General features: G+C 42.2%; 1 protein-coding gene across 7 annotated transcripts in view; it reads left to right on the top strand.

Annotated features, from left to right (window-relative positions):
- The first annotated feature begins 1,704 nt into the window (after positions 1–1,704).
- The window catches only part of CRADD (CASP2 and RIPK1 domain containing adaptor with death domain), a 386,414-nt gene continuing 369,819 nt past the window's right edge, over positions 1,705–18,299 (top strand). For 3 of the 7 annotated variants that reach the window (XM_025403599.1, XM_025403597.1, XM_025403600.1), the window contains exons 1-2: positions 2,032–2,133; positions 3,428–3,731. In XM_025403599.1, coding sequence (XP_025259384.1) covers positions 3,434–3,731 — 298 coding nt within the window. In that variant the 5' untranslated portion in view covers positions 2,032–2,133; positions 3,428–3,433. Of the gene's footprint in view, positions 2,690–3,427; positions 3,732–18,299 lie in introns of all 7 variants that reach the window. The other 4 variants (XR_003121916.1, XR_003121917.1, XM_025403601.1 and 1 more) reach the window with 2 other exon arrangements.

Here is an 18,299-nt window from a genome sequence, read left to right on the forward strand (position 1 = left end):
TCCCAAAATGCTGAGATTACAGGTGTGAGCCACCACTCCCAGCCAGGTTTTGGAGCATTCTGGATTTCAAATTTTTGGATTAGGGATATTCAACCTATAAACCTCAACGCTTGGCAGTGTTGCAAGTGGTCTGCACTTTATCTGGATGAAGACAAAGAATGTGCTAACACTTGTCTATGTACAGATGGGAAATCTTGCTGAGGAAAGGACAATGATTCTCGAGAAAAAGGGGAAAAGGGAGAGAGATAGGAGGTGGCAACAGGATGATTTGCAAGTAATATTTGGCTATCATTAGAACAATAAACTCTTCACTATACAGGGTTGTATGGTGTATTGGAAAGAGCATGAAATCAGAGAAACTTCATTAGAATTCAAGTTTTGCTCTATATTAGCTGTGAGATTTTGGCTAAGACAATTGACCATTCTGATTCCATAGTCTTTATACATGCAAAATGCTAATACAGTTATAACAATGGAGATACATTGTGAGAAATGTGTCATTGTGCAAACAAAATAGGGTGTACTTAAGCAAACCTAGATGGTATAGCCTACTACTTAGGCCATATAGCATAGCCTATTGCTCTGACCACTATCATATATGCAGTCTGTCATTGACCCAAATATTGTTATGCAATGCATGACTGTAATAATAATACTTGCCACATAGGTAAAAATACTGTCATTAATGGTGTAGTAAAATGGTAACTGGCATAGTAACACTGTAAAGTGGATACAATTTTTAGAAGGTTTTGAGGAGAGAGTTTCAGAACTGTTCTCCATTGATTTGCTTACAAAGATATTTTCATTTCCCACCAAAGGTTTTGGCTATGAAAACCTTTGCAGAAACAATATTTCAGGAGTTTTTCCCCCTGTATTGTCAACTAATTTTTAGTAAGCATGAGACTTTCTGTATGTATCATCCAATTGATTTAAAAATGAATCAATGAATGTATTTATTGATCGACTGCCTCACTTCACAAAGGAATGTGAGGAAGGACACCCAACTTGGCATTTCTGTGTTTCTATTTGGGTCGTGCATTTTTTCTTGCTTTCCAAATTGAAAATGTGGTGGATGCAGTAGATAGGCCTTTAGTATCAGCCCTTCCCTCGTTTACTATACCTTTTTGTGTTTCTCAAGCTGGAAAGCTATAAACTACATGCTCTAGACATCCTTGCTGCTAATATTCTGCATCTGAAATTGATCTCACCAATTGCAGGCAGCAGAGCAATATTTGCAGGTGCTGTTTTCATGCTGCTGGCAAATGCAGCCGTGGAGACCACGGTTTTTTGCAGCAGTGTTCCAGTGTCCTGTTAATTGTTCTGTCGGTGTTGAGAGGTTGGGGACGAGGCATGGCAACTTCCTGATGCCATCTTCCTGATTGTGGGCAGGAGCCAGTATGGCAATCTTATCTTTGTAGTCATTCATGGATGTTCAGCCCTTCTCCAGTCTTTCCAATCATTTCAAATGTCCCGAATTCCCCCTGACAAATCCCTTTTTGACTAGGAGTTGCTAGCTGAGTGCTGCAACGAAATCCTGACTGACAGATTTGTAAACTTTTTGCGGACAGGAACCCTTGATATAAATAAATACCTTGCATTTTAATGGAGGGAAGCAGAGGGATAAACAAATGAATAAGTAAAAAGTTTTAATAAGATGATGATACGTAAAAAATAAAGCTGGTTAAGGGAATGGGGAGTGCAGGAGATGAGCGCAGCTGTGTTGCCGTTTTAATCAGGTCAGAGAAGGCGTCTCTACCAGGGTGACTTTTGACCTGCCTCTCTGTTATGTCAATTGTGTGTAAGGCCCTGGTGTAGTTACTGTGTTAAAATGCAATGATTCAATTACTCCATTACTTAGATACCCTCTAAGTGACGCTACTGTTGTCCATCTCCCCGTGATTGAATTGTTTACCCACAGTAAACATGGCGGGAAGAGCTTCGATCCGACCCTTGAACACTCAATAAAAATGGCGACAGCACTTCCTGTGCTTGCCCTCAACAAAGATGGTGTCAACACTTCCTGTTTAGGGTTTTCGCCTTTAACAAAGATGGTGCTTATGGGGCAGGTTCCCTAACAGTCAGGATTCCGGTTGCAGTTTTTCTCCCCCGCCCCAAAGATACGTGGTTGCAGACGTAAGTAACAGGAATCCATTTTTTCTTGAAAGTCCTGCATTGTAGCGTCTGCGACCTGGGCCCTGCGGGGGCTTCCCCGCCCCACTAACTTGCTCTGCATTTCCGATCCGGGCCAAGGCTGGGTGGCTGCGGTAGTGCCGGAGGCCCGCTCTCCCCTTGGTCCGCTCTTAAGTTCATTCCCAGCACTCCCTCTTTAGCGGGTCAAATTGCGGGAGAAACCGCCCGTAGTCTTCCTGTTTGATACAAGGATTTCAGCGGCCGAGGCAGAGATTTTTTAAAAAGTTCCCAATGGGCGCCACAGCCAAATGTGAACACCTCCCCCTCCTCACCTGTCAGCTCCTAAACTTTGCAGGGTTGCGAGGGGGAATGTGGGATCGGGTGTCGCCCAGCCGTGGTCGTACTGCCCAGGTGTATCTGAAGCCGCATCTGTCATCCCTACCTGCCTTCCCGGTCACTTGACCTTCACTGCCTTACACACAACCAAGCCACAGCACACGGGTGCAGGGGTGGTGGAAGTGCACCTTCAAATTGTGCCTGGCTACTGACCGGCGCTGGGGTGTTTTAAAGAAAAAAAATCCCATAAAATGTCCCATGCATGTGTGGCCACGACAGTGTTGTGCTGGAGATTCGGAATTCTTAGTGGGAAGGAATGGAGTCTGTGACTATATATTGTGTAAGGTTTATTGTAGACTGGGCACAAACAACAATTTTCTTAAAGGTGATGGTGTAGAGGTCTTTTAGCGAAAAGAGCCTTAAACTCTGTTCCTGCTGATTTCTGTCCTGCACTCCTGTTACTGATCAGGTTTTGCAAATACTTGTGATCAAAAAAGGGACACCTGCGCCCACTTCGGCAGTTTCTGCCGTGGTGGTGGTGGTGGTGGTGCAGGTCTGATGAGGGCAATGTTAAAATAAAACCACGATTTCTTCTCCAGCATGTTAAAATTAATGCTGCTCTGTAATCTTCAGATAAAAATTGCTTTTTCGGAAGGGTCTCTGACCCACTTTTTTTTTTCTTTTTTCCAAATTTCTTTATTGAACGAGGAATTGAGCTGGGACCCCACTGTGTGAAAAGCAGGAACAGAAAAGATGATTCATCTTCATTGTTGTTCATTATGTTAGGAAACATTCAAAGTTAACTTGGCTTGGCTTAACTTGTGAATTAAATACCATGACCTGGCACTCTGCCACGGTTTGAAGATATGCCTGACCTGAAGGAACTTACATTGCAGTGACACTGTCTTTCGGGCCACATCAGCATGTCTGTAATTTGAGCTGTGATTTCGGCTCTTTCCAGGGAGAAATGGAGGCCAGAGACAAGCAAGTACTCCGCTCACTTCGCCTGGAGCTGGGTGCAGAGGTATTGGTGGAGGGACTGGTTCTTCAGTACCTCTACCAGGAAGGAATCTTGACGGAAAACCATGTTCAAGAAATCAATGCTCAAACCACAGGCCTCCGGAAGACAATGCTCCTGCTGGATATCCTACCTTCCAGGGGCCCTAAAGCATTCGATACATTCCTAGATTCCCTACAGGAGTTTCCCTGGGTCAGGGAGAAGCTGAAGAAGGCAAGGAAAGAGGCCATGACCGACCTGCCTGCAGGTAGGCCTCAGAAAGATCACTTCAAACCAGCTCCAAAATGTTGTAATTATGCCCTTTGCTTTTTGGTTTGTTTATTTGTTTGTTTGTTTTTGAAACAGAGTCTCGCTCTGTCACCCAGGCTGGAGTGCAATGGCGTGATCTCGGCTCACTGCAACCCCTGCTTCCTGGGTTCAAGCAATTCACTTGCCTTCGCCTCCCGAGTTGCTGGGAATACAGACTTGCGCCACCACGCCCTGCTAATTTTTGTATTTTTAGTAGAGATGAGGTTTCACCATGTTGGCCAGGCTGGTCTCGAACTCCTTACCTCAGGTGATCCACCCACCTCAGCCTCCCAAAGTGCTGGGATTACAGGCGTGAGCCACCACACCTAGCCAGAACTCTGCCCTTTGTATTTGAAGTTGGGATGTAAGGCAGAACAAGGGTCAACAGTTGATGAAAGTGGGTAAGGAGTTGGGACTGAAGGGACATGACATTAGAGGCATAGGATCAGGAGGTGGCATTAGGAAGTGCAGGGAAGGAAGAATGAACCGTGACTGGGAGGTGAGGGAGAGAGCTCAGAGAATGCATTTAGAAATGCTTCCAGGGAAACCTGGCATGTCACTTGGGAAGCATGTTCTCATCAGAGAGTCAGGTCATATCTCAGCCGTTGGCATCAGGAACCATTTGGAAAGTGCAGATGGGAAAGCAGGCATTCGGCCTACTGACAAGTGATTTGTGAGGTGCCAGAGCTACCAGCTGGAAAAGGTCAGATTCATGGAGGAGGAGACAGCCTCTAGGAAGGAAAGCCCTGTACCTGTCCCCTGGGCTGTCCCATGTGGCCAAAGGGGATTATTTTGAAGGCTGACTTAGTTTGTTTTTAAAGGTTATTCGTTTACAGTGTCCTTTTCAGTTTAGCTTTTGTTCAGACACCGGAGTATTTAATTTTGCAAAGAGCAATAGTTTGGGGAGGGTCTCAGTTTAATTTGAAGGAGAATTGGAAGCTGGAGAAGAGAGAAACAGTTCTGGTTCTGTTAGCCTGGCTTGTAGCAGGAAGAAGATGTGATATGGAAACACTTGCTTCTTCTTAACTTCCCTTGACTCTGTTTTACAAAGATGGAGGGGCAGAGAACTGAACTGGGAAAAATTAAAAATTGAAAAAAAAAGTAATTGAAAGTTGACTTGCAAATTTTTAACAAAGTTAGAGAATCAAGGTTCTCTGGGGTTTGTGATAACAGTGATAGAACTATTCTGGTTTAGTGGGCCCCAGGCTTCATGTTGCTATTTTTTAAATACTGATTTAAAAAAAATGAATACTGATAATAAGACCACTTTTACTATTTTTGCTCCATGGACCTCATATTTTGACATATGTCTGAATACCTGATCAGCATGAGATAGCCAGCTAACTTTAGGAAGACCTGGTAAGATCCCAGTGGAAAAAGCAAAAGTATTTTCATTCCTAGCCTGGGCTCATTACAGGTAAATATATCTTTGGGCTTTTTGAAATATTAGAAATAGCTGGCTTTTGAGGACCACTGGAATTCACTGCTTGGATTATCCTTACAAAATTAAATACTCCACATGTCTGAACAAAATGTGTCTAAGATGTTTTTATGACTTTATTGAAAGCAGAATAGATAACATAGAGTTGGAGAAATGTTAAAAATTATTGGTGCTTTCCTGATATTTGACTTAAGAGGTTTCTGCTGGCATCATATAGTTGGAAACAACAAAACAGGTGAACTGAAAGCCTTTCACTATCCAAATACTGAATTTATTTTTATGGTCATTTTGGGTGATACAAATCATGCTGTTGTATGTCATTCATAGAGGCAAAATACCATTTTTTTTTTGAAATGGAGTTTCACTCTTGTTGCCCAGGCTGCAGTGCAATGGTGCAATCTCGGCTGACTGCAATCTCCTCCTCCTGGGTTTAAGCAATTCTTCTGCCTCAGCGTCCCGAGTAGCTGGGATTACAGGCATGCGCCACCACGCCTGGCTAATTTTGTATTTTTAGTAGAGATGGGGTTTCTCCGTGTTGGTCTGGCTGGTCTCAAACTCCCGACCTCAGGTGATCTGCCTACCTCGGCCTCCCAAAGTGCTGGGATTACAGGTGTGAACCACCATGCTCGGCCATAACCCCATTTTTATTTATTTGGATTCATTCAGAGAGTTAGAAAGAATTAATGCTTTTTTTAACAAAATGATGAAAGTTACAGAGAAGCTAAGGAAAAATAGCTTTTTAAAAAAGCAAACAGAATGAAGCAGTACATGATGGGAAAAACTTGAGCATATCTGTGTAGAAGTTTAGAAAAATAAGGTTTTTCTCAAGATTTGTTAATTCTGTAGAAGGTTGGCTCTGAAACAAATTTGTACAGTCATAATTGTTTTACTTTTTATTGAGTAACACTGTGAGGATTTGATTTCTACATGTCTTTCAATATCTTCCACAGTGACAAGCATATAAACTCTTTTAAAAAAGACTTGTATTTATTAAATATTGACTATTTTAAATAATATTACAAAATATAAGTAAGATATGGAGAATAATGGTACAGCGAACACCCATCTCCCCATCACTCAGTTTAAGAAAAATAATATTACGATTGCCTTTAAGAACCCTGGGCACTCCTTCCCAATCTTGTCTCATTCCCAACCCCCACTCAGTGAAAAGCCCTGAATTGGGGGTTTATCATTCATTCACTTCTTCACTGTATAGTTTTCTATCTCCTAAAAATCACTTTTAAAATCTTCATATGTGTTTGAAAATCCTGTATACCATAAGTTCTAGAGGGGTGTGTGTGTGTGTGTGTGTGTGTGTGTGTGTGTGTGTGTGTGTATGTATGTGTATATATATGTAAAGATATATGTAAAGGAAAGGGTGGAAGCAATGGAAGAAATGATGCATTGAAACTTGATAGTTAACACCTTCTGTTGTTTCAGACCTTAAAATATTTTTTAAATGTTTAAAGTAATTTAATTGGTGACAATATTTTAATTCTAAAATTAAATCGGGATTTACTGAATTGGAAACCTAGGTTTTGTTCTTTTGTAAATCCTGGGAAGAGTATCGGAGTTGAAATTCCTTCAATTTAACATCCCTATAAAAAAGAAATCCAGAACCTACTGCCTAAGACCCCGGTGCTTCTCCAGTGTTGTAATAGAGGAATTTTAATAAGATTTAAAATAGTCCACTTAAATTTTTGTAAAGATATCTTTGAGTTTTGAGGAACTAGACTACAGGAGAATGTGTGTACTCATTAACCTCTTAATGTATGTACACATTAAACTCTTCTTACCTTTTCCTCATTTTGATCATACTTATTAATTAATTTGTAAGGATTCAGTAGTCTTCTCTTGTGAGGCCTTGAGAACAAATGGGAAGGAATAGCCTTCTTTTTAGCCAAGAGGTTGGTCCTTCTCTAAGAATGAACTGATTTTATCTTATTAAAGTTTTCTTGTATTGGTCTTCCCAGAGATGCTTGGTTTCTCCTTTATTGGTTTGTTGTTTTAATTTTTGTTGTTTCACTTGTAAATTTTGAGCTGTCTGAGAGGCTTTATTTTGGTGATTGATCCTGGTTAGTTGCTTTTTACTTACGTGCTGGATGTAATTTTTTTAGAGTACTGAAATGTATCGTGTTCTTCTCTACTCTTCTGAACCCCACCCCCATCAAATCTCAAAGCATACAAAAACACCCTAAACCTTTTGATTCTCTCAGAATCTGCCTAGGTGACTGGTCTCCCAATCTCTGTTAGGAAAAAAAAAAGGTCTAAGTTGTGAAAGTTGTTAATGGATCATTGGTTTTGTGTTTTTCTCACCCTGTGACGACGCTTACCTTTTAAAAGAGGAATTCTGGTGATCAAATGACTTAATCCACCTTGGCACCGTGGAAAGAACACTTCATGGTTTGTCTCTCTGGCTGAGGTCACATACTAGACATTAGATCAGTTGGAAATCCTCTGTGGGCTCCTGTCGGGTCATTTAGGAGATAGAGACAGTGCTGTATCTGGGTGAAGGCAGCCTGTGCCTGCCTGCCTGGCTTCTCACTGCTCATGGGGCTTGTCCACGCTGACAACTCCCTCCAGTGCCTGAGCTAATCTGGATCTGGAAAGGAGGTTGATGGCAGCCCAGCCTCCCCGTCTGGTGGGACTCAGCGTAAATCATGGTGGGAGTGACTCCTGGGCCACAGGACCCCCTGTTCCACTGTGTTGGCCCTGGCTGTGGGTCTGGGTGTCTGCCATGATTCTCTGCCTGGTAACTCTGCCTTTTACCCCAGTCTTCCTTTAAGCTTGGAAGTGTTTTTGTTTTTCTCTCCTCCGTTGGTTTGATTCTTGCTTTATATCTTCTTAGCCACGTGACAGCGAAGAACAGAGCTCTGGGAACACAGCTCAGTGTCTCCAGCATCAGCATTGAATGTCTCAACTCTTGAGCCTGTTGGAATGGCTGTCCCTAAGCTGACACTTGCTTCAATCTTCTGGACTTGACCTTGTCCTCCCCATAGACTCTGTGCACTGGACTCCCTGGTGGCTCGTACAGCAGCGGTGCGCAGGACTGGCTAGTCCGTTTCCCCTCTACCTGTGGGCTCCAGGGCTCTGCCTGCCCCTTGTGGCGCCAGCCTTGACTGACGACGCAGAACCACACCTGTCGCCCTCCTGAGATACACTCTAGCTCTGAGTTGCATCCTTGGATGCAGCTGAAGTCACTGAGCTCTTAATGGCAGACATTTTAGATATTGTGATGGGTTTATGAGAGAGGTTTCTAGCTTGGGATTCTTTTCATAGTTTCCTCCAATCATACCATGTAATTTACCTTGCTCTACATGGAAGTTCAGTGTTGATCTCAGTGTATCTAGCTTGCGGTCTATCCACGTACTTCCACTGTGGCTGAGTAGTGTTTGCCTAGTGGCTCCTGTATGCTACAGCGAGAACAGTGGATCAGCATCCATATCTAGACCCTTCCCTCTGGTAAACGGAGAGTCTGCAGAGAGCCCAGATTTCTGTGTGTACCCAGCCCGATGTTCATATACTTCCTGAGGACCTACTGCATGCGGGTGCTGGGTATATAAAGACAAATGGAGGATCTCCAGATCAGCTGAGGGCATTCATGCGTTCATCCAGCAAATATTTGCTGAGTATCGACCATGTGCTAGATCAGAGGATCCCAGCCTTTTTGGCACCAGGGACTGGTTTTGTGGAAGACAATTTTCAACCAGTGGGGGAACTGGGGGGAATGATGGTTTTGGGATGAAACTGTTCCCTTAGATTATTACCAGGCGTTAGATTCTCATAAGGAGCCTGCGACCTAGATCCCTGGCATGCGCAGTTCACAACAGGTTCACGCTCCTATGAGAGTCTAATGCCGCTGCTGATCCGACAGGAGGCGGAGCTCAGGTAGTAATCCTTCCTGCTGTGCAGCCCGGTTCCTAAGAGGCCACGGACCGGTATGGGGGTTGGGGACCCCTGTGCAAGACAGTAGGTGCTGGAGATATAACAGTAAGCAAAACAACGCCCTTGTTTTCATGGAGTTCACTGTATTCTAGTAGCGGGAGGGGATAAGGGCAGGGACAGATAATCAGCAAATGAATAAATAACATTTGGTGGTGAAGAGCGCTATGAAGAGAAGCAGTGTGTGTGGTGGTGGGGGTGGTCAGGAAAAGCCTCTCTGATGAGGGGACACTGAGCAGAGAACTGAGTTTGGCCGCAGAGTTGATACAGGGAGGAGAGCTTTCAGATAGAGGGAACCACAAATACACAGGAAGTCGAGTGGGAGCCACAGGTGACAATGTGGCTAATAAGACACCTTCCTCCCTGGGATGAATCACATTCCACATCAGCAGAGGCTCAGTGGCTACCGTTTGCTGCACTTCTCAACATGTGAGATGTGTGTGCAGCCGTGATCTTGGGTGACTCATAGCATGACTTTAGTTGATATGTGGATGTGGGATTAAGTAATCTTGAATTACATGATGAGAAAGTTATTTCCTTTCTATTTCTGTTTCAGTTCATGTAAGAATGATAAGAGGTCCTCATGCTTAAAGGCTCTGGGCAACAGTATTTAGCTAGAATCTAGTTGTATTGCTTTTTTTTGTGTGTGTCAACTTAATGGCTTCCTTCCATTTATGGCAAGCAAAACTTTTCTATTTATGAAGTTACTTTTAAAAATACATGTATTTTTAGAGAGTAGAATTGTGGTTATTAGAGACTAGGAAGGGTATGAGGGAGGCAAGCATAGGGGAGGTTGGTTAATGGATACAAAATTACAGCTAGATAGGTGGAATAAGTTCTAATGTCCTAGCACTGTAGGGTGAATATGGTTAACAGGAATTTATTATATGTTTTCAAAATGCTAGAAGAAAGGATTTTGAATATTCCCAACACAAAGAAAGAATAAATGTTTGAGGTGATGGATGTACTAATTGCCCTTATAAGATCATTACACATTGTATGCATGTATTGAAATATCACCCCGTATCCCATAAATATGTACAAGTATTATGTATCAACTGAAAATAAGAAAAAAGTTACATAGGAGTATTGAATAGGAAATAAGATTGAAAGTATACCAAATTATTTAGGAAAAAAACATTACTTATATTTAAGTAGAAATGCGTCAACATAAAGGAGACTATAAGAAAATAGGCCGGGCACGGTGGCTCACGCCTGTAATCCCAGCACTTTGGAAGGCCGAGGCGGGCAGATCACCTGAGGTCAGGAGTTTGAGACCAGCCTGGCCAACATGGTAAAACTCCCATCTCTACTTAAAATACAAAAATTCACCAGGTGTGGTGGCAGGTGCCTGTAATCCTAGCTACTAGGGAGGCTGAGGCAGGAGAATCACTTGAATCCAGGAGGCGGAGATTGTAGTGAGCCGAGATTGCGCCATTGCATTCCAGCCTGGGGTACAAGAGTGATTTGTCTCAAAAAAAAAAAAAAGGAAATAATGGCTGGGCATGGTGGCTTATGCATGTAATCCCTGCACTTTGGGAGGCTGAGGCGAGTGAATCACTTGAGGTCAGGAGTTAGAGACCAGCCTGGCCAACATGGTGAAACCCCGTCTCTACTAAAAATACAAAAATTAGCTGGGCGTGGTGGCACGTGCCTATAATCCCAGCTACTAGGGAGGCTAAGGCAGGAGAATCACCTGAACCTGGGAGGCGGAGGTTGCAGTGAACAGAGACTGTGGCACTGAACTCCGGCCTGGACAACAGAGTGAGACTCAATCTCAAAAAACAAAAAGAAAAAGAAAATGGTGTGAGGATGTGACCAAAAGTTGCTTTTTATCATATTTTTTTTAATTTGAAAAGAAAAGACAGGCATTTGGGGGAGGAGCCTCTCACCTGGCTGGCATAAAGCAGGAAGGCTCCAGTTCTAGTATAGATAGAAGATAGAGCTGTATTCATGATGCTTCACAGTTTTGCTCTTTCAATTTATGCACAGTGACAGGAACTGGTTAAATTAACTAGAATTTCAAAATTCATAAGTTCTCTAAATTTTAAACACATTTACTTGCTAGTGAAACAAAGTCAGCAAGATGGAGCCATATGCTGGTATTATGAATTTTAGAACTGGGTGGGACTCACAGATCATCTAATTTTTCTCTGAGAAAACAGAGGCCTAGGGAGATTAAGTCAACTTGCCCATGATCACACAGCTAGTTAATGTAATTTATTACTGGGACTAGAATCCAGGCCTTGCAACTCTTGATTTAGAACTTTTTCTGCTGCACAATCTTGGCTTCCCACTGAGTTTGAAATGGAATTGTATTATGCTTCAGTGTTAATAATTGAAAGAGCCTTTTAAAAAATTGTACTAAGGCTTTTTTTTTTTTTTTTCATTTTAAGAGGATAATTTCCAAGGGCCTTTAGAGGTATGCTGGAATGAGATTTTACTAAAATATTTTATTTTTATGAATGCTAATTTTAGTCATTTAAAAGGAAATGATGATCGTTCAGTACTGCATTCTATCAGAAGATTTTTTTCTCCCTACCTCTGCAAGGCTGACATAAAGGAAAAGCGGAAGACTTTTATCGAGTATTTATGGGACTGATGAAATAATGCATCTGTTGGCAGCTAATTCCAGGTCTTTCTAGGAATAGCAAACATGTGACAGGTCTTGCCCCAGCAAAGATGCCTCCATTTCACTTTAAAACATGGATTTGGTATTCTTTTCACTTAGAAATTCTGACTATCTCTTTTTTTCTCCCTTCTGTGGACATAGAGATCATTCGGCTGCATGAGACATTGTATTGACCATCAGGGTTGATTTAACTCAGTGTTTCTCAACTGTGGCTATGCTTTGGAATCACCTGGGGAGCTTTTACAAAACTGCTGATGCCCGGGCTGTACTCCAGGTGAATCCCTTAAACAATCTCTGGAGGGTGGGGTCTAGGCAATGATGTTAAAGGTACACACGGGCATGCCCCTGAGTAAGCCAGGCACGCGTACACATGCTTCCTGAGGTCATCTTAAATTGCAGCCAGGGTTGAGAACCTTGAGATCTGACCAGCTGGCTAGGGGCGTGCCTCCTTCCTCATTCATTGCTTCCAAGTTCTTGCTTCTCAAAGCTGTGTACTGGCTTGAAGCATTCTTCTTATTTTTAGGTAGCACCAGATGGAAAGGTGGTAGAAATCAGGGTGTAGAGGGATATTAGTTTGCAAATTCTTTTATTCCTTAAATTTCCTGAGCATTGTTGCTCAAGAATGTTCCAGAATCTCAGATTCCATACAGTGGGAGATGCTACTACCAACATTAAAATCCATTAGAGCTCTATGGGGATATATAGGCTACACACGTGAGGCAACAATTGGAGGATTTTGGATTGCTGGTGAATTTGAATTTGGGAATTATTTTTATTGCTATTCACATCGTTTAGTACAGTCATTACAAACTACATGCAGTACCTTGTGCTCTGTAGATCAGGTTATGTCCAAATGGACACAGAATCTCCTGCTGAAGAACGAGTTGCATGTTCCTCTCAGTTAAAAAGTGAGCCGAAGATGGCTTGAGGATGGAAGAGAGAAGGAGAGACAAATGGCCAGTTGGGAAGAGTGGGACTGGCTTAGTCTTTCGGACTGGCTGGCTGTCTGCTCATGGTCTTTGTTTGTAATTAAAAACGAATTTCAGGCGGGGTGCATTGGCTCATGCCTGTAATTCCAACACTTTGGGAGACCAAGGTGGGAGGAACACATGAAGTCAGGAGTTCAAGACCAGCCTAGGCAACATGGCAAAACCCTGTTTCTACTAAAAATACAAAAAGTAGCCAGGCATGGTGGCACATGCCTGTTATCCCAGCTACTTGGGTGGCTGAGGCACAAGAATCGCTTGAACCCAGGAGGTGGAGGTTGCAGTGAGCCAAGAGCACTCTCCATCCTGGGTGACAGAGTGAGATCCTGTCTAAAAAAAAAAAAAAAAAAAAAAAAAAAATCAGTCTTTTGTGTCTCACAAAGAACTTCAGCTAACATCAGTAAAATAATCAGTCATAGTAGCTCATGGGGACTTACTGTCTGCCAGCTATATTTTAAGCCCTTTGTGTTTATTAATTCATTTAATTCTGACAATAACTTGATGAGGGAGGTGATGTTATTACCCTTTTGAACAGACGAGAAAATGTAAACATAGAAATGTTAAATAACTTGCTGAAAGTCACACACATAAGGTCAAATTTGACTTCAAAGCCTACTGATTCATATCCTATAAAAGCACTTTCCTGGCATTCAGTTTTCTCCTCTTCCTAATTCTGATAACCTGTGGCTGTTCCAGAGCCCATCACCCTCATTCTTCTTCAGGAGTTCCCCCACTTCCAGTTTCTTCCAGACACACAGACTCAGGAGCCTTTCTCTTTCTTGCCTCTTGTCCTATGGCTGATTCCTGGTTGGTATCTCTCTCTCCTATCTCTCATTTTATGCTTTTGTTGTTGTTGTTGTTGTTGGGAGAAGGCTAGGCTCTAATGGAAGACCATATGGCGGGGAGGGGTCATGGAACAGAGCCCCTGAATCTCTCCCATTTCGACTTGCTACTTTGAGAGTGAAAAAAAAAAAGACTAAATCTCCTTGGCTGTGATCAGGAGATAGTGTGTTGGCTCCCCTGATACTGGAATCCAGTCCCACTTTTGCAGCTCTTAAATCATGCTATCTAAAGCTGTCAGTTCCAATAAGCAGCTTTTCTGGTGATGCAGCTTCAGAGTTTCACCAAATGCATAGCAAGGTAGTGTTCTCTTTTTATGGGTATAGTTCAGACTTGTAGGCTGCTGTTGTAGCTAGCTGTAGGAATGTTTGCTTTACATAATTTTAATAGGCAGCTGTGTTTATACTTGTTCCTCAGTTTAAGCAGTAAGGAGTGTATATATACTATTCTTTGGGGACATTTCCCCCAGACTAAAAAAAAGAAAAAAAGGTATGTTGTGTTTTTTCAAACAGTAAATTTTAATTGAAAAGGAATGTAGTTTCTAGAAGAAGTTTGGGGCAGGTTTTACTCCTAGGCTTTATTTTGTTAATGTTATGAAAGAAATTTTAACTCCTTCTAAGAAGTGCCAAGTTGACAATTCCTGGAAATGTTCATGTTCTATATCTATTTATGCTCAGCACCGTAGCAGAGAGGGTGGCAATACCATTACCAAAATAATACCGCCGAGATGTACTAAGTGGCAAATGAGAGCCTTGTGGTTTTATAACCTAAATAAAAGACTTTAGAAACATCTCTTAATTCTACCATTTGTTGATAAGGTCTGTGGGTGCTGAATAGTAATGGTGAAGTTGCTGTGGAGAATTAGAGATCAAGTAGAGCGTATCTGCAGTGACTTGTCCTGTTACTAGAACTATAGAAGGTTAGAGCTGGAAGGGATCTTAGAAACACTTTATAGATGAGGAAACGAAGGGATATCCAAGTCTAACAGCATGCATATGGGTTCTTCTGTTCAAATAGTAGAACTTTGTATAACATAAAAATAGGAATCTCTCTGAAATATATTGGGTAGTTCACATCTTTGAAGGAATGATAAAGGTTTCAGGGCTTAATAAGGGCAGGAATGAGGCAACAGTTGGGGATCTCAGGCCATCAGATGGTCATCTCCAATCAAGTTTCTACACTGTACCTTGCCTCCAGATTCAGACTATTGGCCAAACCTGAAGGAAGGGTCATGAGCCCTTCCCCTGGGACACCAGAATCACCTGAAGTGGGGAAAGGAAGTTCCAAAAGAGAGAGGTGAAAGCTGATTGAAGCAAAAGTTGTCTACTGTGTCATCCTCCTTCTTTTTGGATTGACTAGGTCTCACGCCCATGGGCCTGGAAAAAAAATGATAGCTGTTTAAAGGAGGAAGATGCTCTACATCTTCTTCACACAGCAAGGCCCAGGTTGAAGACCAAAGGTGGTAGATAAACACTGGAGAGCAGTTTTTGGAGCAGCATAGGTCTCCTTAAACCTTTCCAAAATCAGAATATATTGGGGAAGAAAAATGGATTGAGAATGTCGATGTAAAGAGGAGGTTTAGAAAGAGAATTTGAATTGGGTACTGGCCTAAGGACTTTAGATATATAAACTCACTTTATCGTCATAATGGCCCTTTGAAGTAGATACTACTGTTATTTGCATTTCACAGATGAGGAGACTAAGGTGTTAGATAAATTGCTCAAGGTCACACAGCTTGGCAGTAGCAGAGTTGAGGTTTGAACACTGACAGTCTGGCTCACAGTCTATGCTTCTAATCACTAGAGTCATGTCTCTATCAGTCTACTACCAGTTTTTAGATCTGATTGGAGTCACATAGCTTAGATGACCTGACCTGGGCTAGCTGCAGCTTCTTTATTTTCTGACCTTTGCTTGCCTCAGGTCTCACATATATCTGGGCATTTTCATTATGTGTATGTCAGTCTCTTTTTTAACAGTTACCAAACTTTTAAAAATACCAAAGAAAACGAAAGATGTTTTCTAAGAAATATGATTAGGTAAAATAAAGGTTTTGAATGTGATTGACATGGACATTTTTGTTAATTTAGTTTTTAAACGTATCTCTTCCCTTTCAGTCTCTTTATTATTAATTAGTCATGTGCTACCAGCAAATGTGCCTTTTCAAGCCTTTCATATTTGTTTGAGCCCTTTTACTCCATCATGTGCCAGTCATGATTCATTCAGGAGACAGAAACCACACAGTAATTTAAATAGGGAAAACTTAATATAAATAATTTCTTTCTTTCTTTCTTTTTTTTTTTTTTGAAACGGAGTTTCACTCTTGTCACCCAGGCTAGAGTGCAATGGCGCGATCCTGGCTCACTGCAACCTCCACCTCCCGAGTTCAAGCAATTATCCTGCCTCAGCCTTCCGAGTAGCTGGGATTACAGGTGCCCGCCACCACGCCTGGCTACTTTTTATATTTTTAGTAGAGACGAGGTTTCACCATGTTGGCCAGGCTGGTCTCGAACTCCTGACCTCAGGTGATCTGCCCACCTTGGCTTCCCAAAGTGCTGGGATTACAGGTATGAGCCACCGTGCCCGTCCAATATAAAGAATTTTTAACTGGTGAAAAGCAAACCATGGTTGACCACTAAATGGGGTAAAAGAGGTCTCTAAGTAATACAGAAATCACAAATGTTGGAAGCTACTTTTTCTGAGGTTGAAAGATAGTGCAGGATACAGTTACAAAGAATGTGGAGGAGGGCCCACCCCACCTCTAAGGCTGAGATTCAGACTTTAGTGGAGTTGAAGTGACTATCACACTAGCTGGTCTGTAAGAGCAGCAGCCTACCTGGTAGCTAACTTCAAGAAAATACAGAGAAATAATTGCATGAAGTCAGAAAAATAATAAATGACCAAAATGAGAAATTTAACAGATTGAAATTATTTTAAAAAATTAAATAGAAATTCTGGAGCTGAATTAGGAAAAATAACTAATGCATGCAGGCTTAATACCTAGCTGATGGATTGATAGGTGCAGCAAACCACCATTGTCTCACATGTCCGTTTGAGGAGACCACCAAACAGACTTTGTGTGAGCAACATGGCTGTTTATTTCACCTGGGTGCAGGTGAGCTGAGTCTGAAAAAGGAGTCAGCAAAGGGTGGTGGATTATCATTAGTTCTTATAGGTTTTGGGATAGGCGGTGGAGTTAAGAGCAATATTTTGGGGGCAGGGGGTGGATCTCACAAATTGGATCTTCAGTTGCTTCAGGCCATCTGCATGTATATGCGCAGGTCACAGGGGATATGATGGCTTAGCTTGGGCTCAGAGGCCTGACATTCCTATCTTCTTATATTAATAAGAAAAATAAAACAAAATAGTGGTAAAGTGTTGGGGCAGCAAAAATTTTTGGGGTTGGTATGGAGAGATAATGGGTGATGTTTCTCAGGGCTGCTTCAAGCAGGATTAGAGGCGGCGTAGGAACCTACAGTGGGAGAGATTCAACTGAAGAAAGATTTTGTGGTAACTGGTGATATTGTGGGGTTGTTAGAAGGAGCATTTGTCATATAGGATTATTGGTGATGGGTCTGGATGCGGTTTTGTATGAATTGAGAAACTAAATGAAAGACACAAGGTCTGAATAAAAGAAGGAGAAAAATAGGTATTAAAGGACTAAGAATTGGGAGTATCCAGGACTTCCAATTAGTGAGTGTCCAAGGGGGTTCAATGTTACTGTTTGCTTGGTTGGTGAGTTTTTGGGCTCTATCCTTGAGTTTTTTTATGTTGTCATATACCAGACCAGATTGATTTAGGTAAAAACAACACTCTTCATTTAAAAATATAGAGTCCTCTTTTTTTAGCAGTGAGTAAGTCGAGGCCTTGGCGATTTTGGAGGAAAGAGAAATGCAAAGCCAGCAATTGTTTGTTAAAGAAGGATTACAAACGGCTAGGAGATTGTGAGTTTGATAGTGTGGTGGAGATAGCTGGGGAGAGGTAGAGGGTGGCATAAGAATGGGAATGAGAATAAGAGTGAGTATAAAAGTAAAGAATAGGACTTAATCAGGGTGAAAGTATTGGAGTGTACTTTGTCACTGAAGATCTTCTATCCACTTAAAGAGAGACTTAAAGGTGGCAGTTGGAAGTAAAACCAGGCGCCACTGAATACCAAGAGCCTGAGAAACTGCTTCGGTGATTTGACTGATAAAGGCCAGTCCGTTATCGGACTGTATAGAGGTGGGAAGGCCAAACCGAGGAATTGTATCTGACAAAAGGGAAGAAATGACCGTGGTGGCCTTCTCAGACCCTGTGGGAAAGGCCTCTACCCATCCAGTGAAAGTGTCTACCCAGACCAAAAGGTATTTTAGTTTCCTGACTCGAGGCATGTGAGTAAAGTCAATTTGCCAGTCCTGGGCAGGGGCAAATCCCTGAGCTTGATGTGTAGGGAAGGGAGGGGGCCTGAACAATCCCGGAGGGGTAGTAGAATAGCAGATGGAACACTGAGAAGTGATTTCCTTGAGGATAGATTTCCATGATGGAAAGGAAATGAGAGGTTCTAAGAGGCAGGCTAGCGGCTTGTAACCTACATGGAAAAGGTTATGAAATGACAATAGAATAGAAGGGACCTGTGATGCTGGAAGGAGATATTTTCCTTGGTCCAAGAACCATTTGTCTTGTGTGGGAAGAGATTGATAGGTGGAAGTT

Source organism: Theropithecus gelada, chromosome 11, assembly GCF_003255815.1.
Source record: "Theropithecus gelada isolate Dixy chromosome 11, Tgel_1.0, whole genome shotgun sequence".
NCBI classification, from domain to species: Eukaryota; Metazoa; Chordata; class Mammalia; order Primates; family Cercopithecidae; genus Theropithecus; species Theropithecus gelada.